Genomic DNA, 18,990 nt, shown 5'->3' on the forward strand with positions numbered 1-18,990 from the left:
TGATTATTTCAACAAAGGTAATATGAGGGGCCATCCCTTTGTCCCTGCCCTTAATCAGTCCTGTTGTGTTGTTTTAATTGTTTTTCATCTGAAATTAATTTAGTTTATGTTACATTTGAGTCCTTCACAAACCCCAAAACAGGACCTTGTTGTTTGGCAGGAGAAAAGTAAAAGTGATGTTAGCGTTCATGCTATGCCTTTATATAAACTTGCAGTATTATGACTTAGCTTGTACAAAAAAAGATTTAACAGATATAAAAATATGTGATGAGTTATGTGAGAAGCAGAAACAGAGAAAACAACAGAGATTTTGATATATTTGTAATAAAGTGCAGTAACAGTAAAGTTCTGTAGCTGCACATAATAAATCTCATATAATATCTGATTCTGGATTAGAAACAAGGCCAACATTCGCTGGGTTTGGTGATACAGGTGCAGGGAGCTGTGAGCTGCTAAACTAAGATGAAAGAAATTTTTCATTTGAGGTTTTTGTACTGAGGAGCAGAGACATGAAGCACTGTGGTAACTAGCAGCACAGAAATAAACTCCACTGCTGCTCAGACTCAGTTCTTTTACTGTTAAAGTGCAGATCTTGTCTTTGTTTGCATCTCCATCTATCTTCACATTCAGTCCAGACTCTGGATTTCCATGCATTGCATTCATGTAACCCAGGAACTGCATCTGGCTGTTTGACTGTTTGTACCAGAGGATATTATAATAGTTGTCAATAGTGTGTGAACAGTTGATGAAGGCTGTTCCTCCAGGGCTGCAGTGCAGATCAGCTGGAGTCTGATGGACTTGGTCACTAACAGAAGATCCTGTAAATAAAATATAAAGAAATTAGATAAATTAAAGGAAACCACAGTCCACGTACAGCTGAAATAACAGAGCTTAAAAGTTCATATCATTACCTGACAGCAGAAAACTGTTCAAATAAATGCTCAGAGATAGAAGAATCATACTGACTTAACTGTTTTGTTAACGGTAGAAAAATATTTTATTTATGTTCTGATGATATGAAAACTGCTCACTGAGTAAACTTTAGTTTTATAACATTATTATGTGGGAGGAGTTTAAGATAATCCTCAGAGAAGATGTATAAAGATTTACTGCCACCTTGTGAAAGGAAGTCATACAAGTTTAAGCAGCTGTGTGATGTTAGAATAAGATGGAAACAGTGATGAGGAGGAACCTATGGAAAAGAAATATATAAAACCAGTGATGATGAGTCGGAATACAACTGAGAAGCAAAAGCTTAGGTCTTTTTTCTTAATCAGTATTTCATGAAAAAACAAATATTTTCTTTGATTCTTGGGTTTTAGGAATCTGAGAAGACATGGCGTTTATTTAACCGAAACAAACATCATCTGCCAGCTGATGCAGCAAAGAATAAACAGCATCATTTTGTGTTCAGGCCACTTTGCTTCTAGTCTTGTTTTCATGACTGAATGTGCAGAAATCCGAAGTGGGAGGGGTCACTGTGACCCCGCCTTTTTTTCAACCACGAAAACGGTCACATCAGCTTTAACTGCATGGTTTTAGTTTTACAGTAATTAGGGCTGGATAAAACTGCAAATTCTAGTATCAACCCAATACCGAGTAAATCCTGAGCAGGTATCGCTGATATGGATGTGATATATGACACTTTTGCTTCAAATTTCACAATCATTTAATGAGTTTGCCTTTAATTATGGATTATGATTATTAGGGGTGGGCCAATTTGCAATTTATTCTATTTTAATTAATGCAGCCAATTCAATTATGATTCGTAAATGTTTAAAACTGATTATTTTCCATATTAATTAAATGACAGGAACACAGCTGCAAAGTGTGGCAGGAAAATCAAAGTCATGAGTGCCGCCCGGACTTCATCTGAGCCTTTAGTCATGCAAGAGATGCACTCGAGTAATGTGCAGTTAATATACAATATAATACACTAAACTAACGTGTGGCATCACAGTCGACTATATGCAGATTTCTGAGTAGTCAGAGGTGCTGAATTGATGGGTCATTTGCAAATTTCTGTGCTACGCATGTGCATTATCCAAGGGTAGCTATTCTGACAATGTATGCCAAAGCAGCAGAGCACCTATTGGTGAGATATTTTTCATGTTTATTCCATGAAAAAATATGAACATAATAATGAAAATATGTTGAATATGTGTTGTATTTATTTATGGTTTGACATAAATAAAAGGGAGGTGAGATAATTTTGTTTTGTTACTTGATTTAAATGGAGTGAGAAAAACTCTGAATAGGGAGAAAAAGATGAATTGAAAATCTTCAATGCATCATCATGCAATCAAAACCACCATGAATTGCAATCAGATCTAATCATGAGGTACGTAAGATGGCACACCCCTAATGATTATCATCATAATAAAACACAGTACAAAGATTTTTGTCAAATAAAACATTTTTTATTATTAAACTGATGGCAGAACTGAGACATTTTAATGTAAACTCTTTTGTTTGTGAACAATATAAAATAACATCAACAATGTACCAAAATAATAAAATAACTAGAAATAATAGAAATGGTTCCTTTTATTACACAACTGTAACAACTTGCATCTTTGTAATTATGATGTTCATGTCATAATGAAATCTATCTGTATCGCAGCATATAATAGAACATTGTGTTACATACATGTAATGTATTGCAAATGTAACAGCCGTGTCTTTACCAGATTCCTGCCACACACACAATCTTTTAAATTGGGTTTGGTGTGTCCCTTTTCTACTTTGAGCACCTGCCCTTTTACATCTCTACATAAGCCTGAGACAAACAACATTGTTTTATATGCAGAAGCTAATAAGTGATGTGTGCATATTGTCAAGCCCCGCTCGTGAGAGCTTGACAAAAAGGAGGTGGGACAACGAGGGATGCCAATTAAAGTATAATTTATTAAGAAAAGGTGACCAAAGTAAATAAATGGAGCTTAACAGTGTAACCTATGTGTATAATCTGTAGCATCAGTAGTGTATGGGAGTGTTGGTTGTGGGGAGGTGTTGTGTGGGAAAGCTAAAGTGGATAAACTAATGAGTGCACAAACAAAGGAAAAGGAGTGCTGCAGGTGAGCAGGCTGGCGCGAGCAGAGACCACGCAGGTGTGAAAGGCCTGGTATTTAATCCCAAACGGGCCACGCCCCCGCCAGGTAGCGCGGGAGGACTGGAGCAGCAGACTGGCCACCTGAGAAGAGGAGGACAGAGACGGAGAGAGGAGGAGGCAGAACAGGAGACAGAGCTGGAAGCAAAAGTTAAAGCCCCCAGAGACGGACAAAATACAGCCTGCTCCGGGGTACCATGATCATAGAAAGTAGTAAATATTCAACTAATCTGATGATAAAGTCTCCAGGTCTAGAGCTCCCTCTACAGATGATTAAAAACGATGTCTTCAGTTCACTGAGAGCAGCTGTTGGGTTTTTGTGCAGCTCTTTAAACCACCTGCATCACTGTGTTGACGCACAGAACAGAAATACACTCCGCTGTCTTCAGGCTCCAGCTTCTTTACTGTCAGAGATCCAGTCTGAGCATTTTTCTTCTCTGCTGGGAATTTCTCCTCACTGAAGCCGTTTGTATATTTATGTTGAGAATCAACTAAAGTAAAAACTATTTCCTTCATTCCCTCCCCCGGCAGCTGTTGATACCAGTACATCTGGAAGTAAGAAGCATCCTTCGTGTGGTCACAGAATATTGTTGCATCTTCACCCTTCTTCCTCCACAGTATGGGGGTCTGGTTAACATCACTTCCATCAGTCAGACCTGTGTGGACAACAGTCAAAGTTACCATCAGTTAATATTTTGATCATTTATAGTTTCACAGATGTTTTCATCTTCTAATCACTGAAATCTGCTGATGTTCCAGATGTTTACCTTTCATCCAGAGTACAAACACCAACAAGCTGAGGAGACCATGTCTGATAGCAGTCATGTTCTAAAACTAATTAAAAACTCAGTTATCTATCAGTGTAGTTCCACAGAGATGAAGAGATGCAGGAAGGTGTGTCAGTGCGGGGTGTGATGTTCTCTGATCATGTGGACCAATCAGAAGGTCACATTTGTTACATGTGATGATGAACTGAACACAGCTGTAAAACTAGAGGATCATTTTTTTATGTGAAATATGTCAAAAGAAATTAAAGAGAAGATTCAAACAAAATGTGACTGATTTTTTTTCCACAAAAATCTGAACTGTTTGACACGGTCGGAGACCGTAGTACCAGGAACCGGACCCAAATGCAGTAACACTCGGAGAGATGAGGTAAGATGCAAACAATATTTATTACAGTGATTGTGAGTGGCAAGGTCCAGGTCCGGTGGGTCTTTCTGTGAAGAGACTGAGGATTAGTGTGGGTCTGACAAAGAGCCTGATGATATCTGTTGTGGCTGCGGCTTACTGAAGTCCAGAGAAAGGCTAGAGCTGGAGGGGGTAACCGGGAGGTGGTGAGAGTGTTCGGTTGCAGGCAGGGCGAGCAGGCAGGCAGTCGGCTTGGCAAGCAGTTGGTTAATATCCTGGGTGCTGTGGTTTTCCAGGGGATCGAGATCTAGAGCTGAGGAATACAGATATTAAAGAGAGTCTTCACTGAGAACAAGACACAAGACTTGGGAAATGGCCTGGTTACCACGCAGTAAAGTGTGACAATCTGGCGAAGACTGGAGCTCCTGCTTGCCCCTAAATAGCAGGGAGTAGAGTTAGATAATGAGCCTGCTGATGTGAGACAGGTGGCAGCAATTGTGGCTCCAGACTCCGCCCTCAGTCCCCATGGTAACCTGCTCACCCTGACCTGCAAACTCAGACACACACCAAAACATGACACTGTTCACTTTAATCCAAACAATTAAAAACATGATTGATTCTAAAAGCCAAATAATAAAAAGATTATTAAGTTTTTAGTGATCTGACATTCACAACAGAAACTCCGATGATGTGAGCAGGTGTGGTATGATGATGATTGATGATGATGATGTCCATGTTCTGGTTCACTGCCAGACTGTGTTACAGTTGTATTATGTCATATGTAGGCAGAGGTGAGGACCCAAACGCAGGCAGATGAGGCAGAACGGTGCAGTTAACAGGTTTATTTCCAAAACTTAGGAACCAGGGAAAACCAGCTATTACAGGGATGAACCATGAGGATACGACAGGAACAACTGAAAACCATGGGGTACATATACACAGAGGGAGTATGAATGAGTAACCAGACCAGGTGAACTACTGAGCCAGAAACAGAAACCACAGAGCACAAGAGGGAAAACAGGACAAAACGTGATAAAACCAGAACTATAAACCAAAAATCAAGACAAAACTAAAACATAAAGCCTGATCATGACAGGACATAAAACATGAAAACCACACAAACTGTAAACCAAGATCATAACAGAACTAAATATGACAAACCAAAACCAAACCAGGACAGTATTATACAGCTGCAGAGGTGTGTGTGGTGTGAGTTTAACACTTGCTTTGATTCTCTATCTTTGATGCAGTGGTCCTGCCTCCCTGAAGGACTTCACTCATTATCTCTCATTCTAATCAGGAAGTTTGATCCTGACGTTAAAAACGACATGAAAATCAGATTTCATGTCGAGAAATATTTAAATAAAAACAAAATTTAACAGAGGAAAATTATTTAAATTTATTTTAAACTGTCCTAACCTTACATTTGAAATAAATAAAAAATATTTAAGAAAAAGCTCAGAATAAAATAATCTGAATTTAATTAATTTTGTTTGCTTTGTTTTCTTTGATTGTATGTTTTGTGGTTGTTTTTTTAATATCTTGACTATTTTCCAATAGTTATTTTATTTAGTTTTTTTTTTTTGTTTTTGTTTTGTTTATTTTTTACTTATAACTTTGATCTTGCCACTGATGAACAGTTGTTCATTGTTGTTTTTTCATGCATCATTTTAACAAGTTACAACTTTATCAAAACCTTTTGAAACTCCTGAAATTTCCTAAAGCAAATTAAGCTTTTTGTCTTTTCAGGGTATCTGTAGTTCTGTGCTGACTGAAGATGCTGCATCATTATTTGGTAACTGATGGAAATTACTTTATAAAGTTCCACAGATCAGTTTCCTAGAAAGTGATGAAGTGATGTTAGAGTTCAGGTTACTCTTTCATATGAACCTACAGGAATGTGATTTTTAGTTTGTTTAGAAACTGAGTCTTAAAAAACAACAAAGATTCAACAGATTTAAAAATAGGTGATGAGTTAAATCAACATTGAATCCTGTTTAGTGAGAGGCCAAAACAACAAAAATATTTTAGGTTTGGGTGAATGTGTGATAAGATGCTGCAGTAACAGTAAAGTTCTGTCGCTGCACAGAATAAATCTCACATAATATCTGATTCTGGATTAGAAACAAGGCCAACATTCGCTGGGTTTGGTGATACAGGTGCAGGAAGCTGTGAGCTGCTAAACTAAGATGAAAGACATTTTTCATTGGAGGTTTTTGTACTGAGAAACAGAGACATGAAGCACTGTGGTAACTAGCAGCACAGAAGTAAACTCCACTGCTGTTTGACACGAGTTCTTCAGTTGTTAATGTGCAGGTCTGGCCTTCACGTGCATCCCCGTCCACCTTCACCGTCACTCCTCCTTCAGGAGTCCACTTGTCTAGATACATGTATCCCAGGAGCTGTAGTTGTCCATTTTCTATTTGTTTGTACCAGAGGATCTGGTTGTAGCTCTGGATTCTGTGTGAACAGCTGATTGTGGCAGATTCTCCAGGGTTTTTGAGGATGTGGAGTGGAGTCTGGTCGACTTGTTTGCCTGAAGAAGAACCTGCTAAAAACACATATGTAAAATCTTTTCGAAAAGTCTTAGAAATGGAGACATGAGGAGGGAAAGACATCAGTTTAAGCAAGTCAGGTGAAGCTGGATGAGCTATCAGAACATCAGAGAGACTTAAAACAACCACTGAGGGTCAGACAAATGACCAAGATAGAAAACGCAGAGATAATCTTAAAAAAAATACCATCACATGAAGCAAAATAGCATAATTTCCTTCATAAAGATTTTACCTGATAGGAGAAAAAAATCAAAGATTATAAACAAAAAGAGCATCATGGTGTTGAACCTATAACTTTAACCGTCTCTTTTGCTCTTTGGCAAAACTCATCTGTCAGTGAAAGAGGAAACTTTTTAGAGTGGGTGGTGTCAAACTGCACACTCCCTCTCTGAACATGAAATCATGTTAGCAGCAGCCACACACTGCTGCCTCAGTAAAGACATGCTGCCTCCTTATGAGAGGAAAAAAAACACATACAGTAAGTGTTGAAGACCCCAACGACATTAACAAAACCCTTTCTTTTTTTTTTTTGCCAATCTTTAACATTTTAAAATCATTTAAAACTTTTAACAACTCCCAACAACACATCAAACATGAATCAGTGATGGTTTCCAGCTTCTTGTAATATGTTTTCAGTTTTATGCTCCTTGATTTTGTGTTTAGTGTTACCATGTCTTCTGGATTACATGATCAGGGTTTAAATTAGACCTGTTTCTGTTAGTTCTGCCTCCAGTGTTTGTTTACTTCAAGTGAATTCTGCTGATCAATTCAGCCCTCCTTGTGTACCTGTTCTTGTTCTGTTCCTCTTCATCAGTCTGTGTCCTGGATTATGTTTGTATATTTATTTTATGAACTCTCAGCTCCAGGAGCAGGTCTAGAAAGGTGGGACGTGTAAATGGGAACTTAAAAAGGGTCCAAACTTTGGGAAATAAAGAACTGATTATTTCAACAAAGGTAATATGAGGGGCCATCCCTTTGTCCCTGCCCTTAATCAGTCCTGTTGTGTTGTTTTAATTGTTTTTCATCTGAAATGAATTTAGTTTAAGTTACATTTGAGTCCTTCGCAAACCCCAAACAGGACCTTGTTGTTTCAAAAGTCTCCCTGGACCGGTTTGGCAGGAGAAAAGTAAACGTGATGTTAGCGTTCATGCTATGCCTTTATATAAACTTGCAGTATTATGACTTAGCTTGTACAAAAAAAGATTTAACAGATCTAAAAATATGTGATGAGTTATGTGGGAAGCAGAAACCGAGAAAACAACAGAGATTTTGATATATTTGTAATAAAGTGCAGTAACAGTAAAGTTCTGTAGCTGCACATAATAAATCTCATATAATATCTGATTCTGGATTAGAAACAAGGCCAACATTCGCTGGGTTTGGTGATACAGGTGCAGGGAGCTGTGAGCTGCTAAACTAAGATGAAAGAAATTTTTCTTTGGAGGTTTTTGTACTGAGAAACAGAGACATGAAGCACTGTGGTAACTAGCAGCACAGAAATAAACTCCACTGCTGCTCAGACTCAGTTCTTTTACTGTTAAAGTGCAGATCTTGTCTTTATTTGCATCTCCATCTATCTTCACATTCAGTCCAGACTCTGGATTTTCATGCATTATATTCATGTAACCCAGGAACTGCATCTGGTTGTTTGACTGTTTGTACCAGAGGATTTTATTATAGGTATCAATGGTGTGTGAACAGTTGATGAAGGCTGTTCCTCCAGGGCTGCAGTGCAGATCTGCTGGAGTCTGATGGACTTGGTCACTAAGAGAAGATCCTGTAAATAAAATATAAAGAAATTGGATAAATGAAAGCATAATGTAGAGTCCATGTACAGCTGAACAATCAGAGCTTAAAAGTTCATATCATTACCTGACAGCAGAAAACTGTTCAAATAAATGCTCAGAGATAGAAGAATCATACTGACTTAACTGTTTTGTTAACGGTAGAAAAATATTCTCAGTGTATCAGAAGATATTCTGATGATATGAAAACTGCTCACTGAGTAAACTTTAGTCTTATAACATTATTATGTGGGAGGAGTTTAAGATAATCCTCAGAGGAGATGTATAAAGATTTACTGCCACCTTGTGAAAGGAAGTCATACAAGTTTAAGCAGCTGTGTGATGTTAGAATAAGATGGAAACAGTGATGAGGAGGTTTTTGTACTGAGGAGCAGAGATATGAAGCACTGTGGTATCTAGCAGCACAGAAATAAACTCCACTGCTGCTCAGACTGAGTTTCTCAACTATTAAAGTACACGTCTTGTCTTTGTTTGCACTCCCATTTATCTGCACGTTCAATTCAGACTCTGGATATCCTTTAACTTCATTACAGTATCCCAGGAACTGCATCTGGCTTGTTGATTGTTTGTACCAGAGGATTCGATTATAATTATCACTAGTGTGTGAACAGTTGATGATGGCTGTTCCTCCAGGGCTGAAGTGCAGATCAGCTGGAGTCTGGTGGACGTGGTCACTGAGAGAAGATCCTGTTGAGGAGATTTCAACATACGAGATGAAACAATATAAATCTGCATGAAGTCAGACGTGAAGAGCCTAAATAAAACATGACAGAGAAGTTAATAATAGTTTAAGACAAATTTGTTCTTTCTGGTTTCACAATCTGCAAAATAACTGTAACTACACCTTTTAAATGAACAAAGATGATAAAATTACCTGAAATCAGCACAATATTTAAGGTTATACAGATGAAGATGAGTGTGATGTTGAGTTTTCTTGCTGAATTCAACATGATTGCAGCTGAAAATGTGTTTCCACAACAGTACATGCAGGTATGCTGCATATTTCTGTCTCTGAAGAAACAGGAAACACACACGACCTTTTAAGGTGGCTTGTGACTTTATTCCTCCTCCTTTTATACATTAAAGCCAATCTGCTGCTACACACCACTGGTTCAGGAAGAATACTCTGCCCTCTGATCAAAGAAATATAAGATTAAAAGCTCTTTGCAAACCAAATAAAGATTATAATTTACATTTCTTTCCCTGGTTTATTTCGTGTTATATCATGTACATAAATGCAATAATATCATTTTACAGGGTTAACATTAATCAAGTTTAATTTTTTGGGGCAAACTGAATAAAATAGAAAGTTGAAGTGGTACAGTTTGAGTTTAGATGGTAGAATAATCCTGTCAGTAATCCTTTGTTCCAGCAAGAAGAACCACAGGCTTTACCTAACATTAGATTGACAATGACCATAAATAACTAGAGGATGTTTGCACAAAGTTATGTAGAACCAAAACATGATCAAAATCAGGGATATCAAATTCTGGTCTTTATTATGCAGACACACTTGCTGATATATTCTCCATCTGCAACAACCTAAATTTCAGAATTTTAGACCGGAGATTAAGTGTTGATGCTTACCCTGACCATAACTATGTGCCCAACATGGGACTTTTTGGGGATATTTTTCTCAGTGATTATTGTGTCTCCACTCCCTCTGCATAATAATAATATCAATATTCTCATATATTGCTCTATACAAATAATTTTACTGATCTTTTGTTGTAGGACAAGGCAGCAGAGGCTGCTGCTGAATGTTCAGAAAAAAATGAAGCGCTTGTCAAGTTCATTGTGGAACAAAAGGGTGCAGAAGATACACTGCAGGTACGCCTTTTTCTTTTTGTTCATCACATAACGCTTAATCATTATGTGATCACCTCCAGCAAGCAAACAGTACGGTTAAGTTTGAGTACATTTATTTTTCAGGCCGTCGTGTCTGGTGAGAAGCAGCCCCACTTTGAATTTACACAGAAGTGGGTTCCAGTATTGTTTGATGACCAATAGCTGGACAGGATAGTGAAGTACCTGACATGCTTCCTTCATAACTGTGAAAAAATCTCAGATGAAGTCTCCACCATGCTGTCCTATGACAAGCTTAAATACATCCTTGTTGTGATGTTGCCAGAGGTAAGTCAATAGGTGCCTTTTTAAATGTAGAGGTATGAGCATAATAACATTGACAATAATATGGATGCATAATCGGGATATCATACCTGTAACAAAGGTGACAGTAAAGGCCTTGGAAGAAATAAGGAACATGACAACAAAAGACGTAGTGGCAGAGGTTGATCATGGACCACTGGATGAGAGGTTAGTGAAACATTTAAATGTCCTTTAAAAAATAGCCCAAAATCTCTGTCAAAAAATATGATTTCTTTTTCTAGTGAAATGGAGGCCATGGAGATGGCAATAAGGGATGACATGGAGAGGTGTGGGCTTGTGTAAAAACGATCCAATAAAGGTTTCTTAAATCAGATTCACCTGTGTTTTTCAGATTCAGTAGGCTATGTAGAATAATCTAGGACAGGTTTGACCTGACTCAGTGTAATATTATAACATCTGGACCAGGTATAGTGAGTGAAAACGGCAGAAAAATTAGTGAAATCTGCCTTTATTGCATTTTCACAAATCAGAGAAAGGTTTCACAAATCACAAACTATGTTTTTCAGATTCTGTAGGCTCTGTAGAATAATCTAGGACAGGTTTGACCTGACTCAGTGTGATATTATAACATCTGGACCAGGTATAGTGAGTGAAAACGGCAGAAAAATTAGTGAAATCTGCCTTTATTGCATTTTCACAAATCAGAGAAAGGTTTCACAAATCACAAACTATGTTTTTCAGATTCTGTAGGTTCTGTAGAATAATCTAGGACAGGTTTGACCTGACTCAGTGTGATATTATAACATCTGGACCAGGTATAGTGAGTGAAAACGGCAGAAAAATTTGTGAAATCTGCCTTTATTGCATTTTCACAAATCAGAGAAAGGTTTCACAAATCACAAACTATGTTTTTCAGATTCTGTAGGCTCTGTAGAATAATCTAGGACAGGTTTGACCTGACTCAGTGTGACATTATAACATCTGGACCAGGTATAGTGAGTGAAAACGGCAGAAAAATGAGTGAAATCTGCCTTTATTGCATTTTCACAAATCAGAGAAAGGTTTCACAAATCACAAACTATGTTTTTCAGATTCAGTAGGCTATGTAGAATAATCTAGGACAGGTTTGACCTGACTCAGTGTGATATTATAACATCTGGACCAGGTCTTATGTGTAAAAACGGCAGAAAAATGAGTGAAATCTGCCTTTACTGCATTTTCACAAATCGGAGAAAGGTTTCACAAATCACAAACTATGTTTTTCAGATTCAGTAGACTCTGTAGAATTATCTAAGACAGGTTTGACGGCACTGAGTATCAATAAAACGGAGGGTTAAGGGTCCCTTAAAATTTCCCTTAAATAGCGAATCGGAGGCTGCGCGGATCGGAAGCCAAGTTCAGCCTCGTTAGTAATACTACAACATGCAGCTGCACTTCGTGTGTGGTCCCAGCTCATGTTGGAGGAGGAGAAGCCGCTGGTGTTGACGGTTTGACATACGTTGTCAGAATAGCATACAATAGCCTTGTCTGATAAGTACAGTTTTATTTTGCTATAATTATTTCAAAGTTAATCTTTAAACGTTCATTATCCGGCAGTCTGGGAGAAAGCGCTGAATGCTGATAAGTCGCTACAATACTTGTTTAGACGACATCACAACCTTGCTTGCAAAATGAATGTAGCGGTTGGCACCATAGGGTGTCGCTGTGTCGGTGGGGGCTGTTCCTCTATAAAAGGGGAAGTGGCACTGTAGTAGGGAGCAGACCCGTCGTTATGGGCGGGCCATAGAGGGCCCGGCCCCCCTTAGTTAGTGCTTGTGCCCGCCCCCTGCTGGAGGCCCTGGCCAGATCTCTAAAAACAATCTATAATTTTTTACTATCATTATTATAATTTTAACCACTAATGTTGCAATCTTCATCACTAAGACATTTAAAATATAAACAAACAAGTGTAGTTTTCTCTTATGGGAGCTATTACTGCTGCACGTAGACTATTAGCTACATGACGTAGCCTACGTCAACGTTGCCGTGCAAGTTACCGCGCAATGTGATGTGTGAGAGAGGAGGCTCGTGAGTTTCTGACGAAGAAGATGACCGATACTCCGGTTCCTCCTAAAGATGGAAAATGGACAATAGCCAACATCCTAAGTACATTCAACTGTGGACTCCAAGCAATGCCGAGTGTTGTCAGAGCATACAACCTGGCTCTAACCTTAGGAGCATCGACAGCAGAATGTGAAAACTCTTTTTCCACGCTAAAAAGCGTGTTCTCTGAGCATCGACGCAGCATGCTCCAGAAACGCAAGGCCCAACTTATTCAGCTCGCTTTTGAAAAGGACCTCACGCACAGATTCAAGTCTGAGTGGAAGGATGCACTGATGAGAAGGTTCAGCAAAGAGAAACGCCGCCTCCCGCTGTACTGACTGGAGAGATGACAGCGCTGCCTCCACTGAAAGTAGGTTGAAAATCTGTGTGTGTGCGTCTGTGCGTGTACAGAAAATGTATCCGTCTGTTTTGAAACGCGCCCGCCTCGGTGTTTACTCAACCTGAGATGCTTCTGGTGTTAAATATGTTTTTTGGATATTTCTTTACGTAATATTTTACTTTAAAATATGAAGACTGGTGTGGGTTTTTGCTGGATGTGCTGTTGGCTATTTTTAACTTGCATCAGTGCTGCGCAGATAAAGGATTATGTATAGTAATAATTTTGCCCCCCCCCCCCCCCCCCCATGCATTTGATATGCCCCACTCAAGACAAAGGTCTGGCGACGGGTCTGGTAGGGAGTGCCAGTTTCCTGTTGGAGTCGCCAGGACGTGCTGGGCCACGTCAGCCTTGGTGCAAGGTGATTTTAGCAGCATCAGGTAAATATGTTTTTATATGTTGAATTTTATATGGTGGATGAGTTTTAAATTTAGTTTGTAATGCAGGGCTGGGATCTGAGGGATGTTGATCCTGGGAAAAGAGTGTTGACTGAGTAAGGGAATTCAACGCTGCAGGTATGTTGTGATTAATGTGTTTGAATTAAAGTGTTGTTTTGTTGTAGTAATTTTGTATTTCTTTGTCTGCAGCTGTTGGGTACCGTTGCCTGCTGTCCTTTTAGGGTTTTTTGTTTTAAAGTTAGTCCGCTCCTGGTCCAATTGTTTGTGGGGGTGCTGATTGTATGGGCGGACTAACTGTTTAGTTTTGTTTGTTTTGTTTGTTTGGGCACTCCCATGAGTTTAGCCCTCCTGTCAGTAGCCACCCGGAGCCGTTCTACATCCGACTTTCTTGCATGCAGACATGGGTATTAGTTTGTAGAGATGTGACGTTCATGAACGAATCGATTCTTTTGAACGGCTCTTTTAAATGAACGATGGGAACCGATTCACAACTGTGAGCCGTTCATTTGTGAGCCATTCTTTTATATACAATTTTTTTACACTGCCTTCATCAAATGCAATCAAATAAAACATTATTTATAAAGCGCTTTCATGCTATATGCAACACAAAGTTCTTTACATGATTAAAAACATAAGAATAAAAACACTCAATGAAATCTTTCACACAGTCACACGCACACACGTATACACACACACACACCAAGCCCAACCCCACCCCACCCCACTTCGAGCTAAAAATGAATGAATGAATAAATAAGAAGTCGTACAGTTGAGTAAAATGAAAATAAAATAAATAACATTTGTGACATCATAGAAGTCTGATGTCCAACACGCTCCATTCATGTGAAGCATCTATGGACAGAGAGTATTGTTTGAAAACAAAAACTGTGAGTTCTATCCAAAACATTTACTAGAATTTGCACTGACTTCTCAGGTTTATCCTTTTTAATCTATATTTTTCCTATAATTTTTTAATCTTGCATAGTAGATTTCATATAGGTACATATTTTGATTGTTTGTCATTCTTATATATTGTGAAATTTTGTAAGATATTGTGAGAACGAGCCAGTCTTTTGAATGGCTCTTTGAAAGGAACGGCTCCTCAAGATCCGGCTCCCTTCAAAGAGCCAAAAATCCAATCTCTATTAGTTTGCAGTGGGTTGCAGTGCAATCGTGTGTGGTTTTGGTTTTGCCCGCTATAGGGCGGGTTACCTAAGCGGGTTCTCCGCCTTTGTGGTGTGCGGTTCTAGTCGGGTGGGAGTACGCAGGTTCCGGGAAAGACGACAGCAGGAGCAAATGGAGATGACCCCCTACGTTTATGTGATTAATAAATTGAGTTAAAACTTTACATTGTTTATTCTTTATTAAATTTACGTTACACACTTCCCCCTGGTAACATGATTAACAGAAAAACTATTATAAGTACTTCATCTGAGCCTTTAGTCATGCAAGAGATGCACTCGAGTAATGTGCAGTTAATATACAATATAATACATTAAACTAACGTGTGGCGTCACAGTCGACTATATGCAGATTTCTGAGTAGTCAGAGGTGCTGAATTGATGGGTCATTTGCAAATTTCTGTGCTACGCATGTGCATAATCCAAGGGTAGCTATTCTGACAATGTATGCCAAAGCAGCAGAGCCCCTATTGGTGAGATATTTTTCCTGTTTATTTCATGTAAAAATATGAACATAATAATGAAAATATGTTGAATATGTGTTGTATTTATTTATGGTTTGACATAAATAAAAGGGAGGTGAGATAATTTTGTTTTGTTACTTGATTTAAATGGAGTGAGAAAAACTCTGAATGGGGAGAAAAAGATGCATTGAAAATCTTCAATGCATCATCATGCAATCAAAACCAACATGAATTGCAATCAGATCTAATCATGAGGTACGTAAGATGGCACACCCCTAATGATTATCATAATAATAAAACACAGTACAAAGATTTTTGTCAAATACAACATTTTTTATTATTAACAAACTGATGGCAGAACTGAGACATTTTAATGTAAACTCTTTTGTTTGTGAACAATATAAAATAACATCAACAATGTACCAAAATAATAAAATAACTAGAAATAATAGAAATGGTTCCTTTTATTACACAACTGTGTAACAACTTGCATCTTTGTAATTATGATGTTCATGTCATAATGAAATCTGTCTGTATCGCAGCATATAATAGAACATTGTGTTACATACATGTAATGTATTGCAACTGTAACAGCTGTGTCTTTACCAGATTCCTGCCACACACAATCTTTTAAATTGGGTTTGGTGTGCCCCTTTTTTACTTTGAGCACCTGCCCTTTTACATCTCTCTACATAAGCCTGAGACAAACAACATTATTACATTATGCAGAAGCTAATAAGTGACGTGTGCATGTTGTCAATATCTGTAAAATGATGTGAACGGCACCATGATCAAAGAAAGTAGTAAATATTCAACTAATCTGATGATAAAGTCTCCAGGTCTAGAGCTCCATCTACAGATGATTAAAAATGATGTCTTCAGTTCACTGAGAGCAGCTGTTGGGTTTTTGTGCAGCTCTTTAAACCACCTGCATCACTGTGTTGACTCACAGAACAGAAATACACTCCGCTGTCTTCAGGCTCCAGCTTCTTTACTGTCAGAGATCCAGTCTGAGCATTTTTCTTCTCTGCTGGGAATTTCTCCTCACTGAAGCCGTTTGTATATTTATGTTGAGAATTAACTGAAGTAAAAACTATTTCCTTCATTCCCTCCCCTGGCAGCTGTTGATACCAGTACATCTCGATGTAAGCAGCACCCTTCGTGTGGTTACAGTGTATTGTTGCATCTTCACCCTTCTTCCCCCACAGTATGGGGGTCTGGTTAACATCACTTCCATCAGTCAGACCTGTGTGGACAACAGTCAAAGTTACCATCAGTTAATATTTTGATCATTTATAGTTTCACAGATGTTTTCATCTTCTAATCACTGAAATCAATCTGCTGATGTTCCAGATGTTTACCTTTCATCCAGAGTACAAACACCAACAAGCTGAGGAGACCATGTCTGATAGCAGTCATGTTCTAAAACTAATTAAAAGCTCAGTTATCTATCAGTGTAGTTCCACAGAGATGAAGAGATGCAGGAAGGTGTGTCAGTGCGGGGTGTGACGTCCTCTGATCATGTGGACCAATCAGAAGGTCACATTTGTTATATGTGATGATGAACTGAACACAGTTGTAAAACTAGAGGATCATTCTTTATGTGAAATATGTAATAAAATAAAATAAAGAGAAGAATCAAACAAAATGTGACTGATTGTTTTTCCATAAAAATCTGAACTGTTCACTTTAATCAATTTAATTAAAAACATGCTTGATTCCAAAAGCCAAATAATAAAAAGATTATTAAGCTTTTAATGATCTGACATTCACAACAGAAACTCCGATGATGTGAGCAGGTGTGGTATGATGATGATTGATGATGATGATGTCCATGTTCTGGTTCACTGCCAGACTGTGTTACAGTTGTATTATGTCATATGTAGGCAGAGGTGAGGACCCAAACGCAGGCAGATGAGGCAGAACGGTGCAGTTAACAGGTTTATTTCCAAACCTTAGGAACCAGGGAAAACCAGCTATTACAGGGATGAACCATGAGGATACGACAGGAACAACTGAAAACCATGAGGTACATATACACAGAGGGAGTATGAATGAGTAATCAGACCAGCTCAACTACTGAGCCAGAAACAGAAACCACAGAGCACAAGAGGGAAAACAGGACAAAACGTGATAAAACCAGAACTATAAACCAAAAATCAAGACAAAACTAAAACATAAAGACTGATCATGACAGGACATAAAACATGAAAACCACACAAACTATAAACCAAGATCATAACAGAACTAAACATGACAAACCAAAACCAAACCAGGACAGTATTATACAGCTGCAGAGGTGTGTGTGGTGTGAGTTTAATACTTGCTTTGATTCTCTGTCTTTGATGCAGTGGTCCTGCCTCCCTGCAGGACTTCACTCATTATCTCTCATTCTAATCAGGAAGTTTGATCATGACGTTAAAAACGACATGAAAATCAGATTTCATGTCGAGAAATGTTTAAATAAAAACAAAATTTAACAGAGGAAAATTATTTAAATGTATTTTAAAATGTCCTAACCTTACATTTGAAATAAATAAAAAATATTTAAGAAAAAGCTCAGAATAAAATAATCTGAATTTAATTAATTTTGTTTGCTTTGTTTTCTTTGATTTTATGTTTTGTGGTTGTTTTTTTAATATCTTGACTATTTTCCAATAGTTATTTTATTTAGTTTTTTTTTTTTATTTGTTTTTATTTTTTTTTACTTATAACTTTGATCTTGCCACTGATGAACAGTTGTTCATTGTTGTTTATTCATGCATCATTTTAACAAGTTACAACTTTATCAAAACCTTTTGAAACTCCTGAAATTTCCTAAAGCAAATTAAGCTTTTTGTCTTTTCAGGGTATCTGTAGTTCTGTGCTGACTGAAGATGCTGCATCATTATTTGGTAACTGATGGAAATTACTTTATAAAGTTCCACAGATCAGTTTCCTAGAAAGTGATGAAGTGATGTTAGAGTTCAGGTTATTCTTTCATATGAACCTACAGGAATGTTTTTAGTTTGTTTAGAAACTGAGTCTTAAAAAACAACAAAGATTCAACAGATTTAAAAATAGGTGATGAGTTAAATCAACATCGAATCCTGTTTAGTGAGAGACAGAAACAACAAAAATATTTTAGGTTTGGGTGAATGTGTGATAAGATGCTGCAGTAACAGTAAAGTTCTGTCACTGCACATAATAAATCTCATATAATATCTGATTCTGGATTAGAAACAAGGCCAACATTCATTGGGTTTGGTGATACAGGTGCAGGGAGCTGTGAGCTGCTAAACTATGATGAACGAAATTTTTCATTGGAGGTTTTTGTACTGAGAAGCAGAGACATGAAGCACTGTGGTAACTAGCAGCACAGAAATAAACTCCACTGCTGCTGAGTTCAAGTTCATTAAATGTTAATGTGCAGGTCTGGCCTTTAGTTGCTCTCCCCTCTATTTTAACCTTCACTCCAGTCTCTGGATGTCCCTCATCTACATTCATGTATCCCAGGAGCTGCATCTCGTTGTCCTTTGATTGTCTGTACCAGAGGATTAAAGTGTAGTCCTGGATATTATGTAAACAGCTGATTTGTGGTTTTTCTTCAGTTTTGCAGAACATTTCACGAGGAGTCTGCTGGATTTGGTCACCACCTGTGAAAGGATTGTAAAGAGAAAAATAATCAGAAACCCACTAAAAAACTTGTGGACAAAAAAGATTAGACCGTATAAAGAAATAAAATCTCTACAGCACATTTTTTTCTCTCTTTTGCAAAAC

At 38.0% G+C, this 18,990-nt stretch overlaps 2 long non-coding RNA genes and 2 gene segments (V, D, J or C); 1 reads left to right on the plus strand and 3 right to left on the minus strand.

Annotated features, from left to right (window-relative positions):
* Positions 1-3,397: 3,397 nt before the first annotated feature.
* LOC121631647 lies at positions 3,398-3,959 on the minus strand. The segment is given in 2 exon segments: positions 3,398-3,765; positions 3,877-3,959. Coding segments are annotated over 2 exon segments (426 nt in total).
* Positions 3,960-4,207: 248 nt separating this feature from the next.
* Positions 4,208-4,812, minus strand: LOC121631149. Its single transcript, XR_006008672.1, has 3 exons — positions 4,626-4,812; positions 4,401-4,553; positions 4,208-4,329 (listed from the first exon to the last, which is right to left on the minus strand). It is a non-coding gene; the product is annotated as an uncharacterized LOC121631149 (long non-coding RNA).
* A 5,544-nt stretch (positions 4,813-10,356) lies between these two features.
* LOC121631153 lies at positions 10,357-11,074 on the plus strand. Its single transcript, XR_006008677.1, has 3 exons — positions 10,357-10,430; positions 10,533-10,733; positions 10,831-11,074. It is a non-coding gene; the product is annotated as an uncharacterized LOC121631153 (long non-coding RNA).
* A 3,720-nt stretch (positions 11,075-14,794) lies between these two features.
* On the minus strand, positions 14,795-16,650 carry LOC121631648. The segment is given in 3 exon segments: positions 14,795-14,896; positions 16,182-16,477; positions 16,593-16,650. Coding segments are annotated over 3 exon segments (456 nt in total).
* Between the last annotated feature and the right edge of the window lie 2,340 nt (positions 16,651-18,990).

Source organism: Melanotaenia boesemani, chromosome 20 (genome assembly GCF_017639745.1).
Source record: "Melanotaenia boesemani isolate fMelBoe1 chromosome 20, fMelBoe1.pri, whole genome shotgun sequence".
Taxonomy (NCBI): domain Eukaryota; kingdom Metazoa; phylum Chordata; class Actinopteri; order Atheriniformes; family Melanotaeniidae; genus Melanotaenia; species Melanotaenia boesemani.